The sequence below is a fragment of the Papaver somniferum genome, chromosome 9, assembly GCF_003573695.1.
Source record: "Papaver somniferum cultivar HN1 chromosome 9, ASM357369v1, whole genome shotgun sequence".
Lineage (NCBI taxonomy): Eukaryota > Viridiplantae > Streptophyta > Magnoliopsida > Ranunculales > Papaveraceae > Papaver > Papaver somniferum.
Window position 1 is genome coordinate 165,921,025 of NC_039366.1, and position 18,745 is coordinate 165,939,769.

The window sequence follows — 18,745 nt, forward strand, 5'->3', positions numbered from 1 at the left end:
ATTTTATTATTTCCCTCAATCCTTGAAAATTCTCTAATTTCATGAATTTTCCCTAAAACTATGAAAATTTCCCGATTTCATGAATTACCTTGAAAATTCTCTGATTTCATGAATTTTCCCTAAAACTATAAAAATTCTCTGATTTCATGAATTTTCCCTAAAACCATGAAAATTCCCTGATTTCATGAAAATATTACAAAATTAAGAAAATTCGTGGGACCGGGCTCTAGCCGGTCCCACACGCCTCTTATTTTATTATTATTATTTGTTTTGTTTTTCTGATTCCATGAAAACTCCATGATTTCAACAAAATACCTTGGTTTCAACAAATCTCTCTGATTTTATGAAAATTCCCTAAAATCATGAAAATTACATAAAATTGGGAAGAGTGCCCTGAGACCGTGCCCATTGGCCGGCCGGCCATGCCTTGGCCATTGCCGGTCCCACACTCCATCATTCCCTATTTTACTATCATTTTATTTCTCTCATCTCATGGAAGTTCCCTAATTTCACAAAACTCTCCAGTTTCATGGAATTTCCCTCAATTCAGAGAAAATACATAAAATCACATAAAAGTGGGAAAGTGTGGGACTGTACTTGTCAGTCGTACGGCCATGCCCTAGCCGTGGTCGGTCCCACACCTTGCAATTCCCTGTTCTATTTATTATTTTTCATCATCTCATGTATTTTTCCTAGTTTCAGCAAAACCCTGGATTTTGCATATTTTCTCAAAATGTCGCTTAAACGCCCACCAGAAAATATCGAAACTCTCAGGACTGAGACACTAACATCATGGTGACACCGGCACATCCCCTTGACCGACCAAGGGTGACCCTAAGGCTTGCAAATGGACGGTTCCACGTATTTTAGTTATTTTAACCTAATTTGTTCAATTGCTCGTATTAGGTTCGAACTCTTTTCAAATAATCAGGAGTTCGCTCAAACGAACATCAATTGGTCCCACGGCCACCAAGATCCGGTCTCATGACCTCTTGGTCGGTCCCTGATCTTTTCATGGCCACGTTTTATTATTTTTCGCTCACACGAGCATTATTTTAATAAGTGATTAAACCAGCATTTAATCATTCTTTCACCAACTGGTCCTCAAGAAACTTTGGTATTTCGCTCATTTGAGCATATGGGCGTACATGGTGGACTCATCATCCCATGTAGCCGGTCCCTACTTCACTCTGCGGTTGATTTCCAATAAATCATCATTTCAGTAAAATTAGGGTTTTGAATTTAGAGCTCCGCAGAAACATGATTTTGAGCAGATTCAAATACTCTGATAATTTTATGTTGATTCCATGATCAACATTTTTGTTTATTTTACTTGACCCAGCAGTCAGTATCTTAAATTAATATTTTATTTGGTCCTGCTACCAACAATTCATCAAACGAGCAATATTTGCTCAAACCGGCAATATTTGCTCGAACTGGCAATATTCGCTCAAACCAACAATATTTGCTCAGACTAGCAATATTTGTTCAGATTAAAGAATATTGGTTCAACTATCAATATTCAACAATTCAGCAACACAGTTTGCTCGTTGTAGCTAATCAACATAATAATACCTCGTCTCAGCAGACGTATTTAATTCATGAGTTTCAGAACATTTGCAAATCATGTTCAACTCAGCAATACATGGACTCATCTTCCCATAAACTCAGCAACTGACTCTACAATCACAAGATATCAATCGTGTCACATGGGGGATATTAACTAGGGTTTTGGTCTGGCGGTCTACGGCACGTGTGTTCACCCACGACGAGAATGTGAGCAAGTCGTGCAATCGGTTGGAAGAGTCAGCGAAGTAGTGGGTGGAAAATTAACCAAGTCTCTGCACGATGAGCAACTGGTTTTGACATGATTTCCCACTTCCCCACTCTCTGATTCCAGCAACTGTCACACTTCATGAGATCATGGTGTTTTCAATTTAGTAATATAAAAGACCTCTGAATCATGATTGAAAGAACATGCATTTTCTCTGCAAGTTCATACAGACAATCTTTCGTTTACAAGAACTCATCGTCTGAGCAATCACTCTCAATTGAGTAAAATTCAATCATTCGGAGCGTTCTTACGCTGAATTCAGAACACACCTACAATCTCAGATCACCATTGATCTCACGCATTTCTCAGCTTCCCTCCTACAGATCAACCCATCATCTCTTGTGACCGAATTGGCTCAGGAACGTCCATTGTTCTTGGTTTAGGCCTGAGTCCTACAGATTGATCTCTCGAACTTAAAGCAATCCCTTCTTGCAGTGCATCTGTGTGAGGTTCAACATTTCGCTCGGTTCAAGGAGTCTCCACACGGACGCCTCCTCAATTCCGTAAAAACCAGCAAATTGTTTTTCCCCATCTACAACTGTATAGTAATGAATGAGAACTTTTGTTTTCTTGTTGTTATAACTACGGATTTTCAACAACGATGATGCTAAACTTACAACCTTTGGGATCATTGGAGTACTTGGAAGTGACGAAGATTTCGAGTAATGTTGAAGATTAGACATGTGTAATATGCACATCAAAAGTTAATTTATTTATTTTTTGTATTCCATATGTATTAATAGTTTTGTCACTAAAATTGACAAAGGGGGAGATTGTTAGAGCATTGCTCGGTCGAACTCGCATGCGTTGCTATCTCAAGCATGTTTGTCAATGTTAGTGATCAAAACTATGAATCTTGATTTCTATCTTATATGGCTAAAGGTCTCGGACTAGGATAGAAAGTGTAGTTGATCTCAAGACTCCATGGAAATCATCATACAAGACGAAGGACTACTCAAGGAACTGGTGGATCTTCATCGACTAAAAGGTATGTGGAGACTTGAACTTATCTGTCACTCAAAAGTATATTTACTCTATCTCCTACTCTTGAGACAAAATTCGTTTTGATATAGACTTTCATTATACACATTTGTTATTTCGAGCCGAGTTTATCTCGCCTATTTATATCTCGAAATATGTGTTGGTAAGCTTTCGCTTTAATGATAAGTGCATATTTCACATATATTTGGTGTCAACTCCATGCTAGTATTTGTTGGTTTTCTTGCAAATTACTGTATATTACGCTTGTTTTCTCTTATTTGTGTTTTATTAGGTGAATCATCCAAAAGAAGTGAATTGGCACTTAATTGTGCAAAAAGAAGCTAGCTACAAGTGGAGAAGGGCCAAAGACCAAACGGAACTCATTCAAGTACAAGATTTCTACTTTTCATATTGAAGAGGACGAAAAGACGAAGCCAATGGCGAAAGAACGGAGTCATTCTGAGCTCGTATGAAGAAGTTACGAGGAAAATAAGAAACTGAAAGAAAAGGGCAAAAAGGTCATTTTAGTAGCAAATGCTATTGCCACCCGATTGTTCGTTAAGGGGCATCCACTCTGTTAAGGGGCATCCACTCTGCTAAGGGGCAACCACGTTACAAAGGAACTGCTAAATATAGTCAGGTAGTTTACAAAGGGGGAGGCTGAAATTCAAATAATGTTAAAGGCAGACGCCTCATTTACTCAGGGATACCATTTTCCTATTCAAATTCAAAATGAAAAAAAAAACCGCGTGATGTTCTTCTGCATGGATAAATGTTGCTCGATGAAAATATGAAGTTTGAAGCTGTGAACAGAGATGGAAGTGGATAATGGCGTTGGCTGTCATTGATTGATCACATGATGATAATTACAGCAACGATGACGAAGTCTGCTGTTGGCAGTGGTGGTGATGGCATGCTGTTGCCGTGAAAGAAGAAACTGCAGGTTGTTTCGATAATAACAGCAAGGGAGATTCAGCCGTAATGATCAGGTGGAGCTCGTGACATTGGGTTCGAATGGATACAAATGAAGGGAGCTGTTGATCATGATGGCGATTACAGAGATGATGGAGCTGAGCTGCAATGCTGCTGCTGTTAATGGAGGATTGATCACGAGATGAATTGCTGTGTTATGCTCGAGATGAAGATGGACTGAAAAGTGGAGAAGCTCAGGTGGGCATCGTTGTTGATCATAGATTGTGATGAAGACAGATTGTTGTTGGAAGAGCTCGAGTTTGAGAAGTTTTGTTATATTCTCGGGATAGAGGAGTCATTGGAGACAGAGGTGGACTGATGGCCAATAAGTCTGCTGGCAGTGACGACGGTGAAGTTTGATGATGACGCTGACATTGAAAAATAAGTGAGGCTGGCATTAATGGGAGAAGCTCGTGTTTGATTTGGAATCAGTTTACTTGACCACAGAACAGGGGAGAAGGAACCTTGTTGCTGCGTGACTGTTGTGGATTCTGTAGAAGATTTAAGAGAAGATTTCCGCGTCAAAGATAAACTAGAATCATCAGTACTCGGTTGTAGAGATTGGGTAATCTTTGGAAGTCGAAACTTGTGCGAGAATCCAGTGGGAATGAAGTTTTGATAAGTTTGAAGAACTGAAAAACAGGCACGAGGTGATGCTATTCGAATTTCCAGGGAGAAAAAGCTATAAATAGAGGGTCGAATAACTCTCAGAAAGCATCTCCTCACCCTAGTTTTTAAGCACATAACCTGTTCGAAGAAAGTTCCCAAAGAATTTCAGAAGCTTAGAAGTTGATCCATGCACAAGTAGTTGGATTTCGTGGCGACTTCGGCTCAAGCTCTTCTTCGTTTGTAGTTTGTTCTTATCTTTTCTCTGAATTGATTACTGTGAACTTCAAATATGAGTAGCTAATTCTTTTAATTGGTTAGGGATGTAACCTAAAGTCACAACTATATGTTAATCGATTAATGCATTAAGTTTTTCATTCACCCTCTTGTTTATCGTTCAAGTTTTACTAAGCATAATAGTTATATGATTTTGTTCATGTAATATGAGTAGTTGTTTTGCATATTTAAGTCGCGAATTAAATATCATTATAACTTACCTATCACTAATTAGAAGTCTTAGGTAATTTTATCAAGATTCTAATAATTAGTAGTAATTTGTGATCACTAGCGGTATGAATCGTGAAGGAAGTCACAAGTAAAACTTGGATTAGGTTGAATATATCACGATTGTGTTTGTATTGCCTATGAATAACTCATTTCATAGATTTTAAAGCTTTCCTGAAGTTGAATCTTCTAGCGATAAGCATTAGGTTATTTGTTGGAAAAGAATTCATATAATTGTGATTGCATTATTTGTTGATTTGTGGAGACGTAACGAATTATATACACCGATTGGAAATACTTTAGGGTTATTGGTGAATGATTGTGTGAATGATGCTTGATTGATTAACATATGTGGTGATGGACAGCGAATTCCTTAACCAGCTTTTTCCTCTGATATTTTCTTAAAACATTTTTAACTTTCGTTTTTAATTTAAATTATTAAGAAAACAACAAAATCCCCCCAGTTTACTTAAGTCTTCAAATACGAATAACAACCCGTATCTCCCTATGGAACGAATTTGTTCTTATAACTATACTATTATTTATAATTGTGAAGTAAAAGAACTTAAATTATTTTTGCTTGGCTGACAACCGACCATTTAACCAAATTCATCTTTACCTAGTACGAATGTCATGTTATGTTTCAATCACTTTGAAAATTGCTCTGACGAAAAATGGTCTGTGAATAACGGCTATATAACGTCCTCTAAGAATGTTTCAATGATTGAAATGAGAGTTTAGATTACATAACCATTGGTAGGATGTAAGCATTATTGTGGAAACACATATATGTATAAGTCCTTATTCCTTGAACCAAAGTTTGAGAAATTTGTTGATCAAGAGAAACGGAATGTGGCGTGAGCCAAGTCCGCGAACTGGCGGAAGTTCTCGACCCGGGAATTTCTGCTGGAGTTTGTGTATTCCTTCCGTGAGCTTAAGTTCGCGAACCCAGTCTGCGAACTTGAGTTGGTTATATCTAAAACCGGTTGCTCTTGAACTCATGTTTATATAAACTAAGGAATGCTTTTGCAAACCGTGGCTATAATGTTCATGAACCGATTCGAGTGAATCAAGCCGTTTTTACTTCGATTTTGTCTTGTGTAGTTGCATAAGATCTAGGCAATTGAACAACTCTCTAACTAGTTCATTTGAGTCATTTGGACTAGTTATGGTGAAGAAGAATATGGTTGATATGAAAGTGATCATATGGATAACCATTGGTTAACTATTGTTGAACCAACAAATGTTAATGTTTGGGTACGGTTACGTAAACCCAAAATTGGACATTTTATTTGTGTGTAACAAGCTAAGTTTTCGATCCAACGGTTGATAAATATTAGCGTGAATCTAATCAGGTTTTCATCTAACGGTGAATATTGAATGCTTTTTTACCAAGATGACATTGATTGCAAACTCTGATTTGAAAGACTATATAAGGGAGAACTCTAACAACTGGAAAACATAATCCCCACGCCTTACGTATGATACTAGTTGTGTAAGCTAGAGTCGATTCTCCTTTAACCTTGGGTTTTCTTATCTAAACCAGGTTAACGACTTAAAGACTTCATTGGGATTGTGAAGCCAGATCGATACTGCTTTTCTTGTAGTTGTGTGATCTGATCTTGCTGATTCTATCGTTTTGAGTACAATTGAGATAATTGGCTTGAGATTTATATCTCCGATAGGCAAGATAGAAAAGAAATCACAAACACTTCGTCTCATCATTTGTGATTCCGCAATATCTTTTTTCGCTGCGTCGATTAAGATTATTGTGAGGTGATTGATAATACTAGGTTGTTCTTCGGGAATATAAGTCCGGGTTATCAATTGGTTCATGTTCACCTTGATTTATCAAAAGACGAAACAAAAATCGTAGGTATATTCGTGGAAGACGGATTTATCTATTACCATAGACTTTTCTGTGTGATACAGATTTGTTTATTAAAGTCTTCGACTTTGGGTCGTAGCAACTCTTAGTTGTGGGTGAGATCAGCTAAGGGAACCAAGTAAGTATGATCCTGCTGGGATCAGAGACGTAGGAGCATAAATGTACCTTGGATCAGTGTAAGATTGATTGGGGTTCAACTACAGTCCAGACCGAAGTTAGTTTGGAGTAGGCTAGTGTCTGTAGCGGCTTAATACAGTGTGTGTTCAATCTGGACTAGGTCTCGGGGTTTTTCTGCATTTGCGGTTTCCTCTTTAACAAAATTCTGGTGTCTATGTTATTTCTTTTCCGCGTTATATTTGTTTATATAATTGAAATATCACAGGTTGTGCGTTGTTCAATCAATTAGAATATCCAACCTTTTGGTTGTTGATTTAAATTGATTGACACTTGGATATTGGTCTTTGGTACCATCCAAGTTATCTCTCTTTGATAAAGACTCGCAGATTTCTATTTGCTTGAGTAAATATCAAATCGAGAGATTGAGATATAAACTCTTTGATATACTTTTCTCTAGATTGAGTATGACTGTCTAGGTTATTCTCTAGAAAGTATATTGGAGTTTGTCCATACAGATTGCTAATCGAATTGTTGGGTGTGGTTGTTGTACCCCCTTTTTTTAAAATAGGAACTTGATCATCATAGAACTGAGAATAATGAAGAGTATCAATTTTGGGAAAGAAAGAGTGATGCAAAACGTGCAAGAAAGGAAAGAGAGAGACAAGCAAGAATAGAAGATAGGAGATGCTATTGGAGGAAAACAAGAAGTGCAACTGAAAGTGATATTGAAGAAAGGAAAGAAAAAAATTTGTTGGAAATGAAGATGAAAGAAGAAGCAGTGAATCATCATCTGATCCATAAGAGCCACCAAGGGAGATAGAAAGACAGAAGTGTGTTGAAGACATGATGTGCCTATGCTATCTTGCAGAGAAGAAGATGCCCATGATGTTTGCTCGTACCATGTCAGAACGCCTGAATGTGGATTCTAACATTGAAGAAATCCATGGTCTAAATGTTGATGGTAATCCAGTTTCAAGGGAAGAGAGTAAGAGTGATATGGAGCAAGGTGATGAGGATGATGAGAAAGATGAGGACAAAGGTTATGGTACTGCTGCTTCTTCCAGCAGGGAAAGTGGTCGTGACTTTTATTATGAGGATGATGAGTTCGGCAGCGACAGTGATGGTGATCAGTGGCGATCATCTGGAAAGCGTTAGAGAAACCCTTAGAGGAGGAATCCTGGAGTTTAAATTTGTAAAGATTTCTTTTGATGCTTCGTTAAAAACTGCAGGGATTTTGGTGGTGCTTACTATTGTTGAACTTGAGGGAAGTAATTAGTCTTTCATTTTCCGTCATCTTTTGGAGCTAAATATGTTTAAGTGGGTTTGTTGAGAAAGATGAGTAGCAGAAGAATGATTTGGAAGTTGTTGGTGATGGCCGGTCGGAAGTTTATGAGTGATAGTAGCATTTCTAATGGTTATGGTGTAAATATGGCTTTGCTTTTTGTTTGTCTGATATATAATTTTAGTACTTTGGTTAGTTGTTCTATGGTTGTTAAACTTAGGTAACAAATTAGCAATCAGAGTTGAAGTAAGTGTCTGATGTTTTTCTTGAACTGAACTAGATGTAAAATAAAGTGTTTTGTTAATGAAGTTCAGTGTTGCGATGTTTGATTTTGAAAATATGGAAATCTTGGATGATTGAGTTAGTAAATCTTTCTAAGTAGTTTAGAAATAGGGTTAACAAGCGGCTGATTAAACTGTTAAAAAGCTGAATTTGAGAAGAGTTCATAACCGGGATAATACATATTCAAAAGAGGAAAAACATAGACTTGCTTATGTCATGACAACGAAGCGTAGTTTTTATTTTATTTTATTTTATTCAATTGACTCTATTTCCGGTGACATTAACTAGTCATCCGAGTTTGTCTGGTGTCTATAACGGTTGAACTCTATATTACATGCTAACTATCTAACTATTATACTCTATATAATCCTAAAGATCCACTAAACCAACTTAAACAAGCTCCTTAGATTTTAATAAGATTTTTTCATGAAGTAGGTGTTGGGTCCATAGTTTTGTGTAAGTATACATGTGTGTAGTTATTGGCAATTTAAATGCTTATGCAGACGGAAATTCATCGTAAGGAGAAACAACAATTATTGATGCATTCAGCAAAAAAATAAAAATAAATCTCTTTGTATTGGTTAACACTGAAATATCAGGAATAGTAGGAAAAGTGAATGTCTTTGGCAGTTCTAGATGCCTTCTACGGGTCAAACAACCTTACTTTATACAATTCATGAATTGAATTTAGCTTTGTTTGACAATAAGAAAAAAACTTCCTCATAATAATTAAAAACCATCATGCACAAATCACTTGTACCGGATGTGGGCAGTTAAGGATTATTGGTGATGATTTTGTTGAACAAGAAGGAGTGAGAGAGATAATAGAAGTGGTAAGATGTTATCCAGATTCTAAACTACCCTAAAGTACATTAAACTTTAAAACCTCACAAACTCTTCCCCAACTAACCTCCTAAGAGCGACTGCAATGGTACGACTAAACTCAAAGATCAAAGACCAAAAAAAAAGACTAAATATGAGTTTAATCTGTACTGTGACGTTATGGGGAGAAGACCAAATTTGGTCGCGCGTAAAATTAATCACCGCACGAAAACGGGCGTAAATTTGGTGTACGCTTGAATGGGGCGTAAAATTGGTTTACGCCCGAAATTTGAATGGGGCGGATGGTTTGGTGTCCGCCTGATGAGTAAGTGAACGGACGGATGGTTGGGTGTCCGCCTGATGAATTTCATTTTGAATGGGGCGGATGGTTTGGTGTCCGCCTGACGAAATGTGAACGGACGGATGATTGGGTGTCCGCCTGATGAATTTCATTTTGAATGGGGCGGATGGTTTGGTGCCCGCCTGATGAGTAAGTGAACGGGCGGATGGTTGGGTGTCCGCCCAGCAACAAGCGTACTTTAAATTTACGCCCGACTATATTAGGATTTGGTATTTGGTCGCGACCAAATATGATTTGGGATTTGATCTTTGGCTGGGATTTAATCTTTACTCCGTCCCACTGCGTTACGATCTCATCCCAAATTTTTGGTTATACTCGCCCACTGTGGATGCTCTAATGGATGTGAGAGATACAAGACCTCGAAATCCCATTCAATTAATATTAAGGTGATGGCCAACCTTAAAGTTGACTCGAAAACAAGACCTAGAATCCCTAGCTACTAATTCACCTTGAGCAGAATGCGCCTCGAATATATCCGATGCGAACCCTTTATTCATTTTAGATTTGAACGTATTGCAAGCCTGAAAATAGGCTTGAGCGATTGAAAGATATACTGTATAGCTCATCCTTCAAAGTTCAAACCCATATTTTTTATGCGCACCAATATATAATAATGCTTTGCGATCAAATGGGGCTAGGCGAATTCAAAATTTTGAACCGTTGAGAGTTCAATTAAGACTAATTAGATAGTTAAAAGAGTTAAAAAAATGTGTATTAATTAATTTACGTCGAGAAATTTTTACAAATAACTATGGTTTTGGTTAATACAAAATGGCATATGCGACTTTTGCTCCATGGCACATGCGGTTTGAGTCTTTAGAAATACAGTAGGGGCTAACTAGTTGTTCAACAGTAAGTTAGAAAACAAGGTACTGTAATTGTTAAATGTTTTCCAGGGGTTGATGCTTCCAAGTTGCCTGGGGAAGATAATGATAATTTACTAGGTGCCTAGCTCCGTGAGAAAAGGAAAATCAAATGAATTCGATAATGGACCGTTAATCTCATTTCGTTTAGTTGATCGAGTTCTCCCTTAATCAAAAATTCCACAACGGAAAGCTATATCCTTAGACTACTAGAACACTAGAAGACCGGGAAGATTAAGTTGAAATTGGCACAAGAAAAATAAAAAGATTAAGCTTCTAGTAAGAAATTCGTTTTGTCCATCTGCCAGGATTACAAACAAACTAGTTAGCAATGGCAAGGAATAGTATCCTTGTATTGGGGTTCCTGCTATTTTGTTGTTGCACATCCATTGCAGAAGCAGAATACATGAAATATAAAGATCCTAAACATCCAGTCGGTGTTCGAACCAAGGACTTGATGAAGAGGATGACTCTGGAGGAGAAGATCGGTCAAATGTCGCAAATAGAAAGAACTGTTGCAACTGCGGATGTGGTGAAAAAGCATTTCATTGGTAAAAAAATTCTAGTCTTTAACCTATTAACTACAAAGGAATACATGTTGTATTGTGTCAAAATTTAACAGTAGAACTCTTTTTCGACTAGGGAGCATAACAAGTGGTGGAGGAAGTTGGCCGGCTCCTAATGCCTCTGCTGCAACCTGGGTTAATATGGTAAATGATTTCCAGAAGGGTTCTCTGTCTACCCGTCTTGGGATTCCGATGATTTATGGGATTGATGCTGTTCATGGCAACAATAACGTCTACAATGCAACTATCTTTCCCCACAATGTTGGTCTCGGCGTGACCAGGTAACCTGAGACTAACTAGCTAAAGTACACATCTCCAGATACCCTCATTTTGAAATTATCTGGACATAAAAGTATATCAGGACAGTAGTTTGAGTTCATGATTATTGCATTTCGGTCCACTGAAATGATTGTTCTCCAGGGATCCTGTGCTCATCAGGAAGATTGGAGCTGCAACTGCTCTGGAAGTTAGAGCTACAGGCATTCCTTATGTTTTTGCTCCGTGCATTGCGGTGTGTAAACAAAAACAACTGAATAAGTTGACTCAGATCAAACTGCAGTACAACAATTCAGCTCAGTTCTAAATTTTACAGTATTTCCATTGTCCTGATCTTCCATTTTTAATCCCCGCAGGTTTGCAGAGACCCGAGATGGGGTCGATGTTATGAGAGTTATAGTGAAGATAACAAAATTGTGCAGCAAATGACTGACATCATATCTGGTTTACAAGGAGAAGTTCCTGCAAATTCCCGAAAAGGTGTTCCCTTTGTTGCCGCTGGAAAGTAAGAGCAGTGATGTCTATCACTCAATTCTGAATAACTTTCTTCTTCCTTTTCTCCAGGATCTGTCATTTGTAACCAAATTTTAATTGTTCATTTTGCCACACATGGCATGACATAATCTTAAAGTTCTCTGAAATTGACAAATAACTGTGGAATCAGCCCACCATATATATTGGACCTATACTAATCTATGCTATGCAGCAAAAACGTTGCAGCTTGTGTAAAGCACTATGTGGGGGATGGTGGCGCCACCAAAGGTATCAATGAGAATAACACTGTGATAGATGTGTTAAAACGAATTGCAATCGGAATAGACCTAACAATTGCAATCGGTCTTAAAAACGAGACGGATTATTGCTGATAACAGACGGACCTCACGATAAGCGGAGTAACGAGACGGGAAAGCCGAACTAATCAATCGGCATTGAGACAGGTTGAGCCGAAGAGTGTTCTCCTTGGTCCCACCAAGGACGCTGAGGCGGTCAGGCCACGCCGGCGGGTTATGATGGCCGCAGCACTCACGGTTGTTCCAGGTGGCATGCTCACCACCAGGGCGGATTAAAACCCCGCTCGAACATACCTTAAACCCAATGGCAATACGGGATCTAAAAGGTTTTATTATTCAGATGCACATGGATTGCCCAGTATTCACATGCCAGGATACTACACTTCAATTATCAAGGGTATTTCAACTATCATGGTCTCACTTTCTAGCTGGAATGGAGTAAAGATGCATGCTAACAAGAATCTTATAACTGGTTTTCTCAAGAATTTCGTCCATTTCAGGGTAAAAATCACTTTTCTTAAAAAAATTATGCTTGTGAATTTCACAACTTTAAGTTCAATTAATTCAGCAAGAACTGAGGCTAGCTAACATCTTACTCATGTAATGTTACAGGGTTTCGTCATTTCTGATTGGCTGGCTATTGACAAAATCACCACTCCAGAACATGCAAATTACTCGTATTCAGTTCAAGCTGGAGTTAACGCTGGCATTGACATGGTCAGTAACTCGCAAATTGTCCTATTACTACTTACCAAGGGCCTGTACATTAGTAATGTTTTATTCGTAATATTGCAGTTCATGATTCCCTTCAACTACACGGAATTTGCTGATGTTCTAACCCACCATGTGAAAAACAATGTCATTTCGAGAAGTCGAATTGATGATGCTGTTAAAAGAATCTTGAGGGTTAAGTTCACCATGGGGATTTTTGAGAACCCAATGGCTGATCTTAGCCTGGTTGACCTTCTTGGGAGTCAGGTCAGTTGCATTTGAATGATAGATTAGAGCTTAATGGCACTGGTGCAGGAAAACTGTGAGGAAATCACTAGTGCTATCGCTAATCGCCCTGTTGACTTTGTCCCTCTTTTGTTGCAGGAGCATAGAGAATTAGCAAGGGAAGCTGTGAGGAAATCCCTAGTACTATTGAAGAATGGAGAATCTGCAGATAAGACACTGTTGCCACTCCCCAAGAAGGCACCAAAGATCCTTGTTGCAGGAAGTCATGCAGATAACCTTGGTTATCAATGCGGTGGCTGGACAAGCACCTGGCAAGGAATTACTGGGAATGACCTCACAATTGGTACGTACATTTCCTATATTCACCACTTTTGATTAAATTCATTGTCATTCAAATTCACCTGAAAGAACTATTCTCATGACCAGGTACAGCGGTACTCAAAGCAATCAAAAACACCGTTGACGCAACGACTCGAGTAGTTTTCAACGAAAACCCTGATCCAGAATTTGTCAAGTCAAACGAATTCTCTTACCCGAACGTTGTTGTGGGTGAACATCCATATGCAGAGTCATTTGGTGATAGCATGAACCTTACCATCTCCATGCCTGGCCCAAACACGATTAACAATGTTTGTGGAGCCATCAAATGTGTAGTTGTTGTTGTCTCTGGCAGACCTGTCGTCATACAACCATACCTGGCCAAAATGAATGCACTAGTAGCAGCATGGTTACCAGGTAGTGAAGGCCAAGGTGTTGCTGATGTTCTGTTTGGTGATTATGGGTTTACAGGTAAGCTTGCACGCACCTGGTTCAAGACTGTTGATCAGCTTCCGATGAATGTGGGTGACAGGCACTATGATCCCTTATTCCCATTCGGATTCGGACTCGTCACCATGCCAAGTACTCAGGGACGGAGCTGGGCATAGGTCTGCAGACTGGCCTGTCTAAATGAAAACTTACGTTAAGACAAATAAAAGTTTAATCATATTTTTATGAATACCACTTTTGTTTTCTTTGCTAATTTAGTTACATTTAGTACTCTTTTTTAGATCTTAAACAACCAATGCACACTTTATTAAGTTATCCTTGCAGATTAGCTTGTTTGTTGAGAGTGTCAGGTTCACAATCCTGAATTCTATCTACATCGATGTGAATGATCTTTTATTTAGTGCTCTATCCTGTTTTTTTTCTAACTCCAATAATGGAAGAATATAGACAACATTATCATGTTCCTTCCTAGGTATGGAAAATGAAGCAGGGTTGGGCAGCACATGTATTGACATAAGTCTGTTAAATCAAATGGCAGTCATCGCTTTTTGTGGGAAAAATGTCCCCAAAATTGTGTTATCTGTTCCTAAGATTTGGATGTATACGGAGCAGGCAGGAGGATCAAAATATCTACTAAAATACTATAAAAATCTTATTCACCATTAAACAATGTATATTTGACAACCTTCGAGGCTATATAGACATATCGGGATTCGGGACCACGTTATCATAACCTTTAAGACTTTGAAATCCCATGCTTGGAGTGAACAAAATGAGGATTGCTAGTGATATTGTCATCAGCTTTCTGGCCCACACGCGGACAGTCGTTTCCTTTAGATTACGACTATCTTCAATTATAAAAAAGACCACAGTTACACAAAATATGAGAGCAAATGGATAATTGTCTCCTTCAGCGTGCGTCTAAATGACTTTCTTCTTGTCAATTCAAAGAATTGAGTTCGAAGGAAACACACTTATACTAGTGTATGGTGGAGTTTTGTATTCCCTCTTCAACATTGTGAGAGAGATTAGAGTTTGATTGCTCTTGCGAAAATGTTTGTAGGGTTCTCGCATCTCGTCAAGAAGAGGACAAGAGAAATATACAAGGTAGCAGGAAGTAAAGTGGGAAAGGCGTTAATATATTTAACAAGAGGAAATAGTCATCCTGGACCCTGGTCACTAGTGGATAAACTGTGCTAGTCCAGCGTTGGATCTGCAGTGACGATTTTTTAGGTTTGTTTAGGACAAGGTAGCAGGTTTTCTATTTTGTCCGTTTTTTTTTTTTTTTTTTTTAAGTTTCATCGTGCTCTCCATCAAAAAATAAAAATCGTGCTCTATTTATCTTTTTCCAGTTTCGCATTTTGTGTCTATAACTACAGTTTCCTTTACCATGGGAATAGGAAAAATTTGAATGCCAAGAAAGAGTATTTGCCAATTCAATGGTAGAAACATAGGTGTGAAGTAGTTTTTAGGAATACTAAACCAGATCCTTATGCATTAATTCACACTATTAGAAATTTCCTTCAAGCTCAACCGATCAATAAGGAGAAGACTCGGAGAGGAACACAAAGAAAGAAAACTTCGATCTATAGGTGGAACGATTTCAATTCAGATTGGATAATTTTCACAGATGCCTCTTTCAACAAAGAAAAAATTGTCCATGGGTTACGCTTTTATCCTTTTCTCGATAGAGCAAGAAACTTTCATGCATATATCTGCAGGTTCGGACTGGGCTTCTTCGGCTTTACACGCAGAGTCAAAGTCAGTCTTAAAGGCCCTACGTTGGCTAAAAAAAATATCCTATCCAGTGTCTACATCGTCACAGATTGTAAAGTACTATCAGACTGTATTAACAAAAAAGATACAGTAACGGATTGGGCGGTAGAAAATACCATTGAAGACATTTCATCCATGCTAGGGATTCTTCCACAAGCAAAGATAAAATTCATCGACAAAGATTACAATTCAACAGCAGACTCAGTAGCAAAAGAAGCAAGAATTAGAACACTACAACATTTATCGAAGCACATTCAGCAAAAAATTCGGCTAGACAGTATCCTTACTAATGTTTTTGACAAAAGTGAAATTGTAGAACTAATGTATTATCTTGCTTAATTAATATATTTATCTTTCTGATCAAAAAAAAAATTCAGTGGTGGAACTGGAAATTCAATTTTGGTTCCATTAACCTTATACATCGGGATTAAGCTTATATTTTAGACATTTTTTATTATCTTTTAGAACAAAAAGGACAAAAATATATTGATAAAAAATAATGCAGAAGTATAAAGAATTTGACCCATCCTACAAGAGAGGAAAAGAATCTGGTTAGTTTCTTTTCATCTAAAAAGAAAAGAACCTCGCTAATTTGAGGTCTATAGGTTTTATTTGAGATCTACCGCTAGAAGATAAAAAGAGATATTTTGAAGCAAAAGCAAAAGGGATCGGATCCCCTGAAATAAAAAATCAACTTAATTTTCCACTTAATTTCCTGACCATCGATTAGTTCATTTCCCACCGTTGGATATCCAAGTCATAATATAGACTTGGGCAGTTATATAGACTTTCATAACATACACAGTTGTTATTTCGAGCTGAGTATAACTCGCTTATCTATTCTCAAAATATGTGTTGGTAGCTTTCTGCTTTAGCTACATTCATCATTATTCTTGACGAGTTTAGTTGGAAACAATTTATTTGTTGGAAACTAAATAATAAGTCAAAAGATGATCATGTGGAAATTGCCTTGAAACATCTTACATGATTTGTGTGAGACAGTCATTTGATGTCGACTTGGAAAGTTTCGTATTGATCATTCGATCACTTGAAAATTGCTTATAAGCTAATGGTTTCTGTGAGACAGCCATTGTCGTCTTCTAAGAATGTTTCAATGATTGAAATGGGAGTTTAGAACTAAAACCCATATCTGGAAAACATCACAGTATGCGTACTTAGTGTACAAACTGTGTTGGTATGATTCAGGTCCGGAAACCAAGTTTGCATACCAGTATGCGAACGGTTTTAACTGTCAAAGTCCAAGAACCAAGTTTGCATACCAGTATGCGAACGATTCTACCTTAGTTAGGTCCGGGACGACATTTTGCGTACCCGTTTGCAAACTGTTGGACAAGACCAAAGTCCGGAACTAAAGTTTGCGTACCTGTTTACAAACTTAGTGGTCAAAGTTCTAAAATCAGTTTAGCATGTTTACATACTCATGAACAAATACATTTATGAAATAAGGAATGCAATCTTTGCAAACCGTGGCTTAATGTTCATGAACTGATTCTTGTACTTTGTACATTACGAATCCTTCTGATTTTGCTTCAATTGGATCATATATACTTCTATGTGATTGTCAATAATTGAACAAGTCTATGAAACACAATTAGATTCATTTGATTATCATTCATGATTGATTGATCATCGTAGTTAATCTAGATGTGTTAGATGAATTTGGTTAAGACAAAAGTGTTCATATGGCAAATTTTGGTTAACTATTATTGAGCCAACTCAATATACACGTTTATGTACGGTTACCCATATCTAAATTAAAGTATATTTCATTTTCTTAGAGCATAGCTCGGTTGAACCCACCAAGCATTGGTATGTCAAGTTTGTTTGTCATATTTTAGTGAATCAAAACTCATTTAAAGAGTCGCTTGATTATTTACTAGAGTCAACTTCGTATAGGTTAGCTTGAAAGTATTAGGATATGAGACATTACAAGTATTACGTGAAGACTTGAAGAAAGTGAAGAAGCAAGGAGTTATAGCGACGACATCATCCTTCCACTTGAGGTTAGTAATATTTGACTTGAACTGTTTCATTCCCTAACGTAGCTTTCAAGTCGTGCATATTGAAAAACATAACTGCAAAGTGATGTTATTTTTCAATTGAGTTGTAGTAAGATGATTCGTTCACTCAGACTTGTTGAAATTGTTTTTATGATTAATAAAGGAAAAACACTAAATATATACAAATTATGTCACAAGATGAAGAGACGCTGAGACGCGGGATTCCACTACTTTTCATATTGTTATGGTTCAGTCATTAACTCTAGACGATATAGCTCAAACAAAAGAAGTTGTGACTCTAGTTCTTTGCCAAAAATAGATTTCGTAAAATATTATTTGTAAGTTAAAAGCATGACGCATCTAAAGTATTTAGAACTAAGCATGCGACATCTAACAAAATAACAAATAATTAACAGAAATCATAAAGCAATTAAATCTACGCAAAAAGTCAATAAAAGAATTAATTCATTTACCACAATCATGAAAAGTTGCTTCCTCCGTTGTCCCAGTGATGGGGTCTAGCTCATCATGTTGTTGGAAACACGCTCAAAAATCATTATTATTGCTCAAAGGGTGTTTACAAATGATGAAAAGGGAGAAATAATTCAAAACCGGGTTTGTAACAATTATATTTGTTACAAACCAGAGAACTACGACCCTCGGCTGTGGGTCGTTACCACTGTAGCATATAAGAATGTCTTGCGACTGTCGTATTCACTGTAGCATAAACGACTGCTTGTGTGGGTCAATGTTCTTCGTCTTCTAGGGTTTCTGCAGCAGCAGAACCAACTCTGCAACTCGACCAAACTCCTCTCTTTTCTTCCCCTAACTCTCCATCATCAACTCTGACCCCCAATCACCCTTTAAATACATAACAGTCCCATAAAATCTCGGCCATAACTCGAGAATCACCTTCATTACTCAAGAATAATATTCAGCCACATTTCGGGTATTATTTCCTTATTTCTATCTTTCACACGTCAACTGGTAGCTGAAATTCTCCCAAAGCGACGCCAGCACGTTCTCAACAGAGTTTAAACACGCTGAAAACACAATCTGACGTCCCAGAAATAAACAG

General features: G+C 37.6%; 1 protein-coding gene across 1 annotated transcript; it reads left to right on the plus strand.

Moving 5' to 3' along the window:
- Nucleotides 1–10,843: 10,843 nt before the first annotated feature.
- On the plus strand, nucleotides 10,844–14,165 carry LOC113310978 (beta-glucosidase BoGH3B-like). Its single transcript, XM_026559809.1, has 10 exons — nucleotides 10,844–11,063; nucleotides 11,155–11,359; nucleotides 11,499–11,589; nucleotides 11,711–11,859; nucleotides 12,061–12,147; nucleotides 12,472–12,646; nucleotides 12,758–12,862; nucleotides 12,941–13,123; nucleotides 13,241–13,445; nucleotides 13,529–14,165. Exons 1-10 carry the CDS (start codon nucleotides 10,844–10,846, stop codon nucleotides 14,026–14,028), a joined length of 1,920 nt encoding a protein of 639 aa, XP_026415594.1. The 3' UTR covers nucleotides 14,029–14,165.
- The last annotated feature ends 4,580 nt before the right edge of the window (nucleotides 14,166–18,745 follow it).